The 14,132-nt window shown below is 39.5% G+C and overlaps 2 protein-coding genes across 3 annotated transcripts in view; both read right to left on the minus strand.

The window, feature by feature from the left end:
• Positions 1-4,213, minus strand: part of LOC308692996 (alpha-2-macroglobulin-like) — a 28,977-nt gene extending 24,764 nt beyond the window's left edge. The window contains exon 1 of one of the 2 annotated variants that reach the window (XM_081369676.1): positions 4,105-4,213. In XM_081369676.1, coding sequence (XP_081225802.1) covers positions 4,105-4,190 — 86 coding nt within the window. In that variant the 5' untranslated portion in view covers positions 4,191-4,213. The remainder of the gene's footprint in view (positions 1-4,104) is intronic. The other variant, XM_081369677.1, reaches the window with a different exon arrangement.
• A 9,627-nt stretch (positions 4,214-13,840) lies between these two features.
• Positions 13,841-14,132, minus strand: part of LOC308693687 (alpha-2-macroglobulin-like) — a 32,296-nt gene continuing 32,004 nt past the window's right edge. The window contains exon 34 of the mRNA XM_081370770.1: positions 13,841-14,131. Within this exon, the coding sequence (XP_081226896.1) occupies positions 14,091-14,131 (41 nt within the window). The 3' untranslated portion in view covers positions 13,841-14,090. The remainder of the gene's footprint in view (position 14,132) is intronic.

Here is a 14,132-nt window from a genome sequence, read left to right on the forward strand (position 1 = left end):
CCTTTAAAAGTCATTAAGCAACTCATTTGAACTTATACGATTACGAATTCATTTATTAAGATGTGTTAATTTATTAAGAACAGCAACAAACATTTAAAATGCGACTAAATATCACGTGGGCCTGAAACAACTGTTGTCCTCAAATTGTACAGAGGAGGACTCTTTTCATTAATTTGATATATGGCATGCTGGAGAAACTCCCAGGCGGGAGTGTATTTAACATCAAAAACAAAAAAAGCTTTGAAACAAAGATGAACAGCCTTCAGCAAAGACTCGGTCTCGATGGCGTGGCCTGGAACAATGGCAAAGGTCTGACATGTCCCCCTCGTCTCATCCTTGAGGCACAGAATATGCAGCAATGCTCCAGTCATCTCATTTTGTGAATATTCAACCACGTTGGTCCCCACCTGTTGATTACACACAATCACTTAGAGTGTTGCAATATAACTAACATGCAAGTTAAGCTTTTTTTGTGGAAGTATCAAAAAAATGTTATTGCAAACATTACCAAATATGACTAAATGTGGCAAACAAACAAAATGTCTATTTAAATTCATTATTTGCAAACTGAATAATAGTAATAAAAGAGTACTTTGGACTAATATTTTCAACATTTACGCAATAAAAGTAAAAATATTACTGTAGCCTAATGTTGATAGTGTCTTTCTTTAACATTAAAACCAACAAAGCTGCTCGTTAATCTCCTGACTGGCAGAGCTGATGATCGTCACGCTTAGATAATGTTACACAATAAAATGAAAGATGACATGCATGGCAGGTTATCATGTAAGTCTACATTTTTTAAGTTTTAAATATTGACGATCATTCTTAATAATTTTCTTCTCAAAACTGGCGCCTGTCCATTGACAAACCAGGCTGAAATTCCTTACACTATACTAACCAGATCACAATGTGACGGCGCGTATCGTGATGTTATTCCTCAGTTCATTTTTTTTCTGAACGATCCCGACAGACATTACAGAAGACACACGCAGGAGGAAAATGCTGGAACTTACCCCAGTCGCTTCTTCTGACGAGTATTTCTACAATCTACCAGCACACTTTCCACACACAACTCACTAGCTAGGCCTAGTAGATATAGCCTCGAGACTGCGTCTCATTTCTCTGTCTTTTCCCGCAATTTTACGTGCAAGCCCTGTGAGGGACTAAAATTATACCGCGCTTGTATGGATTTCATTCAAAACGCTTTCCTCACTTTTAAATACACAACGTCCACAATGAATGCGATAATTACGTGATGAATTTACAATTTAAACTGCATATTTTAAAAAGGCTGCTGACATAGGCCTAGCTGGTTTACAATTAAGGATTTAACGATGCGGAATTTTGTCAACAAATCTAACCGGCTAACTTAGCTGTGGCTATTTAGGTTTCACAGAATAAATACGTTACCCCTCTTACTTCCATATCAAAGACTGTATGTTGAACAGTGAAATTAGCTTGCAGTTACCACAACTTTTTAAAAATATAGGTAAACATTATTAACTTACCATAAAACACTGCCTGCTCCCGTGTGGCGTGCTCCTCGAGTCTGAAGTGAAGATCCAGAAAGTTCCGCAAAGAATAAACCAGTTGCTGGGTCAAAATAACCCAACCAACTGTTTATTTGTAAATAACCCCCTTACAACTCATTTGACCCAGCATGAGCAACCCAATAATGTGTTTACAGTACCCCAAACAACCCAATATTTTGACCCAGCACAATCAACCCAACAATGTGTTTACAGAAACAACCCAGCATTTTTTTGAGTGTACTCCAAATTAAAGGTCACTAAATAGCAAATGATTTTTAAAGACAAAGTCGTCTGGCTTTTAGTAACACTTATTTAGAATAATGATTTTGCATGATTTAGATATTATTTATGTAATTATTAATCGATCAAACATACAGTTTTAGTTTATCAATTTTTTTTTAAAGTTTAAAGGAATAAATATATGAAGGTAATATATATGCCTTAGAATCAATAGATTAAGCTATAAAATGACTACATGTGAGCTTAAAAGTTCAATTCTCCCTATACCTTTATCAATTGTAATAACAACTTTTACCTGCACTGATATAGCAATACTTTTTCCTTTTAGTCGTCCTCTTTCATAGACAGCTATTTTCTTGCAGTGTAAATTTGTTTAAATTCCTAATATTTTTTTAATCTCATAATATTCTGCAGAAGAGAGAAGTGAATCGCGTTGCTTCTCTCATGAGAAAAGAATCGCAGTTTCACTCTTTCTCAGCATGTGATTGGCTGTTCGCTCAAAATCAAAGCCTGATTTGACAGAGAAAGTTGAAGATCAGCATCATAGAACCAACAAAGCCTGGTTGGATTGGTTTGGTTTTGTCAACTTAAAACTAATCTGTAACCCGGAGTTTGTTTAGCTACTATCATGGTACAGGCCCATGATCACATGTTAAGCGTTCATGTAAACACGTTCGGATTCTGTTTGAAACAAAAGTTGTGCTTGTAAACGTAGCGGGCCAGATCCGGCCCACATAATGTATGTTTACATGCACAACTTTTGTTTCAATCAGACTAAATTCATTCCGATTGACGAATCTGAATATAGTCTTTACATGAACTCTAAAGAAAGTAATCGGGTTGTTGTGCAGGTTTATAGGCTATGTCACAAGCTTCAAATTGGAATTTATTTTTAGCGCAATTTTCCACCGGACAAAATTGCGATTTTTAACTCATGATTTCTGTTCTGTCTGTGCGCACCAATCTTGCACTTCTATCTACTCCTCAACCAGACCACCTAGAGACTTCGGGTTTTCGGCATTATGTTAAGGAAGGTCTAATCTCGAGAACGCACAAAAAAAATCCAGGATAAGATTTACGATCTCTTAGTGTTGTGATCCCATGAGGTGAGAAAATTGCGCTAAAACACTCACCGAGTTTTTATTACTTGTTTGACACTGCACGAATAGAGTGTCCCGATGTGTGTGCATAATAACTTTTCCTACATTGGTTCCTTATTTTAAAGTCCAGCTAAAATTAAAATTGACCCTATTTACTTTGTTAGCGCATATTACTAGTCTTGTGGTGAACAATTAATCCGTGCAAGTTAAAACACAGAAAAAAATTGTTTGCCGTTGTAATCTTAAATCAAAGTCTGAAAAGTTATTTCCGGTCTGGAATGGCGTCCCTTTTCTGATGATGTAGGTTTGAGGACTTGGGTTGGGAAACGCTTAACCACTCCCCTCAAATCGTTAGTCTGTAATGAGCGAGAAATGGAGAGGAGGAGCGCTAGAGTAAAACTTGGCCCTCTGTTCAATATTCCGTTTCACTGGGAAATAAGTCACAGCACTGGAGAAAAGTCGTTTGCAACTTCCGGTTCACGCAGACTTTAAACAGCGACTTAATATCCGTCTCTGGTCATAATTTGGAGACAATGAGCATGAACCGTTTTATATTTATCATGCAGTAAAAATGCCCCTCCGCGCACCCATCGTCTGTGGATGAGAATCCGAAAGAACAAGGACTGTGGGATGTTGTCCTGCTCCACTTCACAGACGCTGAGAGAAAGGAGAATTGTAGAATGATGGGACACTCATTTAAATGACACTTAATTAACAGAAAGAAGAGCTTGTTCCATGCATCATAAGTCATTACGTCATTGCACTTGCGCAGTGCTTTTAGTTTCGGCTTTCAATCCGATCAAGTCTCTCTCGAGACTTCTCTCGATCGGTTTATATGGGAATATGGGATATACACATTTTATGTGAAATTTATTATATTATTAATGTAGACATGTATTAAATTTATTAAATGAGTAATGGAATATTGGCTAATTACAGTATTTTTTGTGATAAGCTATAGCTTGTTCATTTATGCTGTATTTAGGCTAAAGACAAATACAAATACCATATAACCACATTTTACCATGGTATTGAGGTGCTATATCCGTGGTGTTAACTGTGGTTATCATGATCTAAATGTAGGCTATACTATTGTGGAAGACCAATGGATAATTTTAATACAACTCAATCAGTCAGAATATTTAAATGTTACCATATCTCCCATATCTCTGGTCATATCTCCCAGCTGAGCAAAACACTTTCCTTAGCAGAAATTGTTAAAAACTTACGGCCCGGATGTTTGTCCATTGACACAGATCAGGAGGAAAGAGAGCAGAAGGAGCCCTTTCCAACAGCAGCTCATATTCAGAGTCATGATGACGAGCGATCATACAGGTCATGAGATGAACTGGACCGTCTCTTTTAAAGGGACTCTCGTGCTAAAGGAGGTCCTTCAAAACATTTCTATTGATCATCTGATTAATGATTCAACATGTAGGCAACGCAGTTTGAAAACTTTTGCCAAATTAGCACTACTAAAGCCTTAAAAATACATTAGCACTACTAAAGCCTTAAAAATACATTTGAGACAAATATTAAAAATAGTATTCAGGCATGCGGTAAATATAGATTATATACAATATATAATATCTAATACAAAGACTCTTTACAAAACAGAGAGTTCCTACCTTCTCCATTAACAGTTTAACAACTCAAAATTTTGTCATTATATAAGAAAATATGTATTTTTAAAATTTGATATTAATTACAATTGCAGTTAAAGTATTTGTTGTACTATTTTTTCTGTGGAAAATATTAAAATATACACATCATATCATCTGAAAAAACTATAGGCTCATACACAGAAAAAAAACACACAAAAAACAGGCCACTGACCTGTTTCCTGAAAACAATCAATACTGAAATCAAGGGTCAAGAATCACCTACACCCACTCAGTCAGAGTGAGAGAGTTACTGTAAATGTTTGTTTAGATTTGCAAACCCCTTCTAATATGGGGTCTGAAAAGATTTTATCATTAAAATATGTAAAGTAAATCTATTAAATGAGCAATTAAATGATAATTTTACTTGAGATTATACAACATCATGATTAATATTTTACCATGTTTGTTTTTCTGCCTGGGATCCACTAATAATGTTAGTAAAAAAAAAATGTTTGGAACATTGTATCTACTTGCAGATCGGCAGGTGCGACACACAGGCAGGAAAAGCAAAAGGATTGGCAAACTTTCCAAATCAGTGGGAGGGATGACTTACACACCACCCATTGGTTGTGTGTGGAGGGCCAAACCAGGAAGAGGGTATTTAAATGGGCAGCACCTTTTGCGTGATGCGATAGATATTTGGCTGGAAGTGCTGCAATGGAAATACTGGGAGGTGACCATTTAAAACCGGATAGGTTCGGGTTAGCTGGTTATTCATTTAGCGTTCAGTGGCGTAGGGCATTTAGTGGTGTCTGTGCACCAGTTGTGGTTCACTTAAAGCTAGGGTAGGTAATCCTGTTCAGAAACACTTTTTTTATACTGGGTGAAATGGTCCTTTCATCCTGAGAGTAGTCAATACATTATGTGTTCAGAAAAAGGAATGAAAACAATCAGACCTCTGTAGCAGCTGCAGGACAGTAAAAACTCTGACCAATCACTGCCACTCGGTCCGAGTGTAAAGAACCAATCAGATGCCTTCAGAGCCAGGAGGCGTGTCTTAGCAGTGTCAATCAAGTTCGCGTACGCGCTGATTGCCCCTCTCTTGCACAGCGCGTACCGTCATTCAAAATCAAGATTGCCGGTGTGCCGAGCAGCTGTGCTAATGGCGGACAAACAACCAAAACTGGAACCTGCTCATACAACAAAGACAGGTAAACGGAAAAAGACCGATGACGATAAACAAGCCCGTTGGAGCCCATTGACTCAGTGTTAAAACTCTAGCCGCATAACATACAGATAAAATGTCACGCACTGTGCAAACCAACAATTGAAACCTGCTAATTCACTGGCTTGTCATGTTGCTAAAATAATGTACTAGCAAACCTTATTTAGCATTACATATCGCTAGAATAATTATTTACATAGCCTACTGCAACGTTAGTTACCGTTATATTATCTTACTAGCTATTTATAACTCATAGAAAGAGTGCAACGTTATAAAGTTACATTATATGTATTGCATAATACGTAATGATTTGAGGACCAAGTTTGTCAAAGTATGGGCAGGCCAGTCAATGTAAAGCATTTCGTCCCTACCAGTGAATGTGCCATAACTGTTTATCCGTCGTCATCGGTGACCCTGCATGTTTACTAGCCTGCGCGTTCATGGCAGGCTCCGCTGTGGGGGGAACTTTACATAACAAAATACAAGTTTAACAGCTAGTAGGCCTAACGTTATGTTATGAATCTTACACGAAATTCATCTTCATCACAGTGCAACTAATGGAAATGGAAAAACGTGTATCAATGCAACCTGTTTTAGCTTTGACTTATAGTTATAACTAGCTCGTTAGCGAATCAAAAAATATATATTTTAAACTTAACCAATATCGATATGATAGCTTGATAGTGAGTAGGCTACGAAAATACATCTTATTTGTTTATATTCATAATGATAAAGTTAGATTTTTTTATTACATGTGATTCTGACATGATGCTACATGCACTGCGCTCCTTCCTCTCTGCTCGTCTCAGGTAAATAATGCGTCTTCCAGCTCAGCTGTCGGAGTCGCGCGTTCATGTGTTTTGGGGGCGTGGCTTTGGAAGGACCCCAGAAGGGAGAGGGTGGACTGAATGGAAATAATGAGCTGTCTTTAAAACAGTCGTTAGAGGTCTACATACACTCGATTTTTATACTTTCTTTTTCAGAATACTTACATTTTAATTATGTATTGATATATACATAAATTTTAAACAAATTTGAAAAATAATTTTTTTAGACCATTCTTACCTACCCCAGCTTTAAGCAGGGAAAATCATCTTATCCGCGGCTGGGCATGACTACTACTGTAAGCGTGACGTGCATGACGTGTGTACTACTACTGTACGTGACATACTACTACTTTAATCCCTGCTGGGGTTTTGTTTTTGTTATTTTCAGTTAATCTGGTGTATTTGTTCGCCTAGAGGCATATTTTCATTGAATTTGAGTAACTTGGTTTGTATTTTCCTTTTTGTGTGTGTTTGAGTGACTAGGAGTCCTTTTCCTCCCGGTTTGATTTATTTAAAGCTGCAATCCGTAGCTTTTTTGGGTTAAAAATTATCCAACATAATTTTTTGAGCAAGTGGGCCTACATAGCCAGCCAGTGTTCAAAATGATCTGCTTGCCGTAGCTCGATTCAAAATCTTGTAATAATGTTTTAAATTCCAGTGGTACTGGTGGACTTCCGCGGGAAATTCGAGCATGTCTTTGCGTCATTATGTCACATCTGTACACATATTAGGCTAGTTTGAGATGGGTAAAATCTGCGCAGAACCGATCACCAGTGTTCAGCGCGAGATACATGCCGGTTAGAAATGTGTCCTAGTGCGGTCAGCCTGGCTCTGATGTCATGTTGACGTATGTCAAAAAACACTCGCGAGCACAAGACGCACATGTCGGAGTCTGCAGTCGCGCGCAGTTTCTCTCCCGACTGCGCTGATCAAAAGGATGATGGGAAACGACTCGCTGACGACACAGCTTAATGCTAATTGGTTTAAACAACCGTGATGTATTGTTCTCTTTTAAAATGTTTGATTTTAAAACTGTAATATCATGTTTTATGTGTATACGTTATGTTATGTGTGTATGTATGTATATATATATATATATAAACACATATGTCTGTATTAAAGAAAACATGATTGATAAACATGTATTTGGAATGGAATTAAATAACAAGTAGCCTATACTTTGGATGTCTTGTTCATTATATTTAATTTCATATAAAAAGCAACAGAACTTAAATTACATCCAGTTTATTAGCAACACTGTGCACGAGCGTGAATCCCGTGAATCCTGCGATATCCATCTTTGATCTTACAGGTGTCAGTTCCACTGCGAGAAGAGAGAACTGTCCGTCTTGCCTACGCTTTTTTCACTCCACCCCTCACTGCAGCCGCCTACTCTTGCATATATTTCAGGCGAGGCAAGGCGCATCTCAAACAAGCCTAATGACACCTTCATTACCTTCATTATGTGTACAGATGTGACGTAATGACGCAAGTAGGCTATATTGCGTGTGAGGATGTTGGTGGTGGAGATTTATAGCCTTTTCTCACAGTATTTTATATAATTAAACTTTTCAATTTGATGGAAAGGTTCAAACGACAATCACCAGTGACAACTGGAGATTCACCCGTTGTAAAACGCGAAAGACTTCGGACTTCGGAGAAAAAAGGAGACTGTAACCGGGCCCATGCGAAATATCGGAAGGGCATTAAATGTAGTCACGCAATGCTGATGTTGTTAACATTAGCAATTTGAAAACAAAGTATAATTTTCATGGTTTGACGTGATATGATAAGCGATCGTTAGATTTAATCGGCGCGATTTACAGAAATGTTTTTTTCCCCTTAGTTGGTCAGAACAAAAGTGGATGTCACTTTGTTCAGACGACATTTTCCGGTGAAAATTCTTATGTTAGTCATACTTCCAAAAAGTAGAATCCGTGATTGCGAATGACAGTATCCACACCAACAGCGCGGAGTTTGACAGCCGCACATTCCCCTCAAAACATTGGATTCATCCGCGCTGTGCCATGCCGAGGCACAACGCACGTAAAGTTGATAATTCTGCAAATAAGTGCAATTGCAGATTTCGAACAGAGATGGCGACAAAGAGGAAAAATTGCGGACTGCAGCTTTAAAGGGGGGGGTGAAATACTATTTTATGCATACTTAGTTTTTTTTATACGGGTCCTAAGGGCACTTTTCCGGGAAGGGCGCGCGCTCACGCACCCGTAGACGTAGTACGCCCATCAAAGCGCTCTGCTCGGCTTTAGGGAAGTACTTGCCGGATTTGCAGATCTAATGCTTAAAGGAGAACTCCGGTCAATTTTAACATTGAGCTCATTTTTTTGTAAATTTGGAGTGCTGTCAATACAGAGAACAACGACAAAAATCGGTGTTGCCTGTTATCCTCTTTTTAAAATTTGCACCCTGTTGACTTCAATGGAGCAAGTTTTAAACCTGCTTTTAGCCTCTTAACATCCTTGATGTGTCATTACAAGTGCACAGCTAATGTGAGTGATTCCTTCAGAGTGATCACGGGTGAATCTGACTGCAGTAGATGTGAAAGATATTAATAAAAGTGATGTTATTTCAGCCAGTGCACATACCTGTATTTTCTTCCTGTTTTCGGTCGAAGTCCATCGACTGTCGCGTTCACGCGCGTGATCATAGGTAACTAAACCTATGCGTGTGAACTCGACAATCGATTACTATGGGCTTCGACCGAAAAAGTTAACACAGGTATGTGCGCTGGCTGAAATAACATGGCAATGATGGGACGCGCGTTTGTTTTCGTGGTGCAAAAGTTCCAGTGCATCTTTCCCCGCGATGCTGCCCGGGCTAGACTGACAGCGGGCGGTTGGTTGCCCATCAACCACGGACACATCTATGTGTGAACTGGTGAACTTGTACACCAATGCAGGTTTCGTCTTGCGAGAGATGCGGTCGCGAGGACTTTTCTATCGCTTCAGAGGTGTGTGTGTGTGTGTGTCTAAAATGTAACCCTGACCGTTTTACTTGCCTTTTGTTAAATAATCACTCGTTATTAAAATGTATATTTCGATAATACCTCAATTGTATGGAACGTATGCTTAAAGGGACACTTCACCCATTTGCATTAAGCTTTGCATTGTTAGAAACCCAGTCATACTATTGAATGGTCATGCAACATTTTTTCATTTTCCCCCGAGACGAGAGAAATCTGTATTTACCTCTTTACACTTCCTCCTACAATGACGCAAAAATCGTAATTTTGCGTCATTGTAGGAGGAAGTGTAAGAGGGGGGGATTTCTGTTAAGACTACAAGCACTAGATCCACCCTTTCAAACCCGCCCATAGGGGGTTGGACCTAATGCGCTAACAGACCTATCATAGATCAGTGCGAGTGCATTTGATTTCAACGGCAGAAACCTGCAGAAAACATGGACGAAGAAAGCTGAGTAGTAGGGGTTACCATACTCTATTTCCCGGACGTCGAGATCGACAAAAATGTCCGGGATTCAGCTTTTGCTTTCTGCGGTCGCCATCCATTGTTTACATGCTCACCTTTTGTTTCAATCTAACTGAATTCACCCCGGTTGGTGAATCTGAATGTAATGTTTACATGAATGCTAAACAAGTGATCGGTTGATTTGCGTTTTAACATTGCTAAGAAAATACCCGCACCTCCGTGAGAGATAGCCCATGAGACCGGTGCATCTCACAGGCGCGCTCATCAGTAATCACAGTAATACAGGGAGCAGGACGAGGCTAGCGCCGCGGGAGAAAGACGCGAGGCCGGTGGCGTGATCGGTTGAAAGACGCGAGGCCGGTGGCGTGATCGGTTGATGTGTGTTGTACCATTGCTAAGAAAATACCAGCTCCTCCGTGCGAGATACGAGAACAGTGCCTCACAGGTGTCGGTCGTCAGTAATCACGCCACCGGCCTCGCGCCGTTCTCCCGCGCCCCTCAGCCTCGTCCTGCTCGCCACAGTAAACATGATGAATGGCGACTGTAGAACGCAAAAGCCGAATCCCGGACATTTTGGGCAAACTCGTCACGGAGACTCACTCGTAGCCTAGCCTTGCCTTGATGTTTTTGTTCTCAACTGCGCTGTCTTACCGGTAGGCGTGGCTTGGGAGTGGCCTTGTAGGGCAGCGAAGCAAGTGCATTCTGGGAGTTGTTGTCTTTCATCCACATAAGCCAAAAATACATTTTCTTGCTTTTTCTCAGTCTAGAAAGCTCCAAATTCAAAAATAATTTCACATTTCTTCTACATAAATGACCCACTTTCAATACACATTCATGTCTCCACGGGTGAAATGACCCCTTTAATTTGTGCAAACTTCTATGTCACTGTCTATCTTTATTATGTGGGTTCAGGGGGCGCGTAGATCTAGGCTATGTACAAAACGTTTTGGGTTTTTTTAAGCGGAAAATGTATTACTTTCAAACATATGCATTTATAGTGTGTATATAAACAAATATATATTTTATAATGACATAATTATACATATACATGTACATTTATATGTTTAAATACAATTATGATTATGTAGTAGGCTAATATGTAGTAGGGCATTCAGTTACTTTTGAAAGGACAAAAACAAGGTGTCCGTGTATTTCATTAGACTTTAACTTTGCCAGCTATAAAGAAAATCTAGCATTTCCTCATGTTTTACCACTGATTTTTAGTGACAGTTGATATGCATGGGCCACTGGCGATGACAGTTTTCCCCTTCCCCTCTCCCCTGCCGTGCCATACCACACCCACTCCCCTCCCTTCTTCTCACAGCCACCACGCCCATTTAAGTTGCATTTTTCAAAAAGATTGTGAGCTAGACTTGAGCTGAAAGAGGGGGGTTTCATGACCCTTTAACTAACATTCTGAAGGCCCAGAAAGGTAGGAAATACATCATTAAAATAGTCCCTGTGACTACAATGGTTCAACCTTAATTTTATGAAGCAATGAGAATACTTTTTGTGCAACAAAAAATAAATAAATAACGACTTTATTCAATAATTTCTTCTCTTCTGTATCAGTCTCCGACTCGTGTTCAAGAGAGCACCATGACGCATGCGTGTGGAAAGCCGGGATCCTCTGTTATACAGCGAGATTCATATGTTGTCTCATCGTCTGAATTATCCAAACTTTCAAGATGTGGCATGACAATATCACAATCGATGCAGCACACACTCTTCTGTTCAGTAGGCATCGCTTGGCACTGATGACATCTACATCACCAGCTCTCCCTTGATCTCTGTCTGTCACGGTTCATGAATTCACTGACTCTTTCTCGCGCTGTGTTTGTGGTGTGTGGGCGTGGTCGTTGATCAGCCGCTGATTGTCATCAGCGCCAGCTGATTCTGATCAGCGATCTCTATTTAAGCTCATTGTCTTTCGTCTTGTGTTTGTCAGATCGTTGTGGGAATTTCCCCTGTGCAGTGTGGTCTTCGTTGGTGTTCCTGTTTTCCCGGTTTGGTGTTCATGTCGAGTTCGTTCTGCCTGTCGTCTTCCAAGGATCCTGTCTCGTCTCTTCACTCTGTGGACTCGTGTTGTGTTCCCGTCAGCTTGTCTCGTCAAGGATATCATCATCTTACCTTTTCACACCACGGGATCCGGGTTGCCCATCTGCCATTCTGCGCTACCAGGGACCATTGGACTGTGTGCCTTATATCTCTTTCTACGTGTTCATTCAATAAACCTGAGTTCTTGCACTTGCGTCTTCTGTCTTACACTGTCTTTCAGAAGCTTGTGGCTGTGTTGCAGCCTCTTCTCAGCCTCATCTCTTTTAGTTTATTCTCTGTATATTCTGGTTCGAATAAGTAGGGTTGTGCAAAAAAATGCAATTCATCCCCTGTGTCGAAATCTGCTATCATATTCATGTATGCTTCCTCTGCTTGTAAACACAGCCCTGCATTTCTGGGTCATATGTCAGAACACCAGCTCCAGCTTCATCACCACACACTCATGCGTCGTGGTGCTCTCGTGAGGAAGAGAAGAAATTGTTGGATAAAGTCGTTACTTTTTTTTTTTTTTGGCGCACAAAGTATTCTCATCGCTTCATAACATTAAAGTTGAACCATAGTCACATGGACTATTTTAATGTCTTTCCTTCTTTTCTGGGCCTTCAAAGTGTTAATTATATCGCTGTCAATGGAGCCCCTCCTGAGCCATCGGATTTCATCAAAAGAGAGTGAGTGAGTTCCTGGGGTGTAAGTCCCTAGGTGGCATAGTCGACACAAAACAATTATATTCTTTTGAATTATTCCTTTAGATTAAAATCAGCATACTATCATCTGAAAAATATTGCAAGAATAAGTTGCTTTGTTTCCAGACAAGACTTAGAGAAACTTGTGCATGCTTTCGTCACCAGCAGGGTGGATTATTGTAATGGACTCCTCACTGGCCTTCCCAAAAAGACCTAAGACAGTTGCAGCTCATACAGAACGCTGCCGCCAGGATTCTGAGCAGAACCAGAAAATATGAACATATCACACCAGTCCTCAGGTCTTTACACTGGCTCCCAGTTAAATTTAGGATTGATTTTAAAGTATTATTACTGGTATATAAATCACTCAATGGCCTAGGACCTCAATATATTGCAGATATGCTCACTGAATATAAACCCAACAGATCACTTAGATCATTAGGATCACATCAACTAGAAATACCAAGGGTTCACTCTAAGCATGGCGAGTCCGCTTTTAGCTATTATGCCAGCCGCAGCTGGAACCAGCTTCCAGAGGAGATCAGATGTGCTCCTACTGTAGTCACTTTCAAATCCAGACTCAATGTGCCACTGTTCGTCCGACTGTTTGTACTGTATTTTATTTTATTTTTCTAAACTGTTTTAATTATTCTTATTTATTTTTATTATTTTAATTTATTATATGTAAAGCACTTTGAATTGCCTTTGTGTATGAAATGTGCTATATTAATAAACTTGCCTTGCCTTGCCTAAATTGACTCTTTCTTGCCGGCAACTGTTTGGTCACATGTTATTGTGAGTTCTTCTGGTTTTTAAAAATAATAGTCTGTCTTTTCCTGAGTACCTGGCTGTGATGGGATGAGTGAAGTTCCTGACCTCTCAATGACTTTAGGTAAGGTGATTTGTTATTGATATCTGTTCATATTTTGGTTGTTTGCTGTTCAGTTTAAAATGAAGGACAAAGTAAATATTCTACAGCATGAGGACCTACAGTGGACCTAAATAGCCCTCTTACAGTGTGTGAAGTGATAAAGCAGAGTTGAGATAAAAAATAATTCACAAAATCATCATAAAATATCTTGTCTGATTCTGAAATGTTGCCATAGCATGTAGCTACTACACATTCAACAATTCAACCAGCTCACTATAACTTGTTTTAATCACTTTTATTAATCATTGCATTGTGAATTGAATAGTCATGTTCTCAAGAGACGTGGCCAAAAACTGATTTTTGGGGGGTTGTTCTAATTTGGGATGATATTGGAAATAATTTTGCACAGGATAAAGAATAAACATTTTAATATTAAGCATTAGAGTGTTCAAACATCTTTATCCAAGCTGAACTATGAGGTGATGCACTTCAGCAGCTTCATTCACAGTGAAAGGAGTACTCTGCCTCTGACTGATCACC

Source organism: Scardinius erythrophthalmus, assembly GCF_964197995.2.
Source record: "Scardinius erythrophthalmus genome assembly, chromosome: 7".
Taxonomy (NCBI): Eukaryota; Metazoa; Chordata; class Actinopteri; order Cypriniformes; family Leuciscidae; genus Scardinius; species Scardinius erythrophthalmus.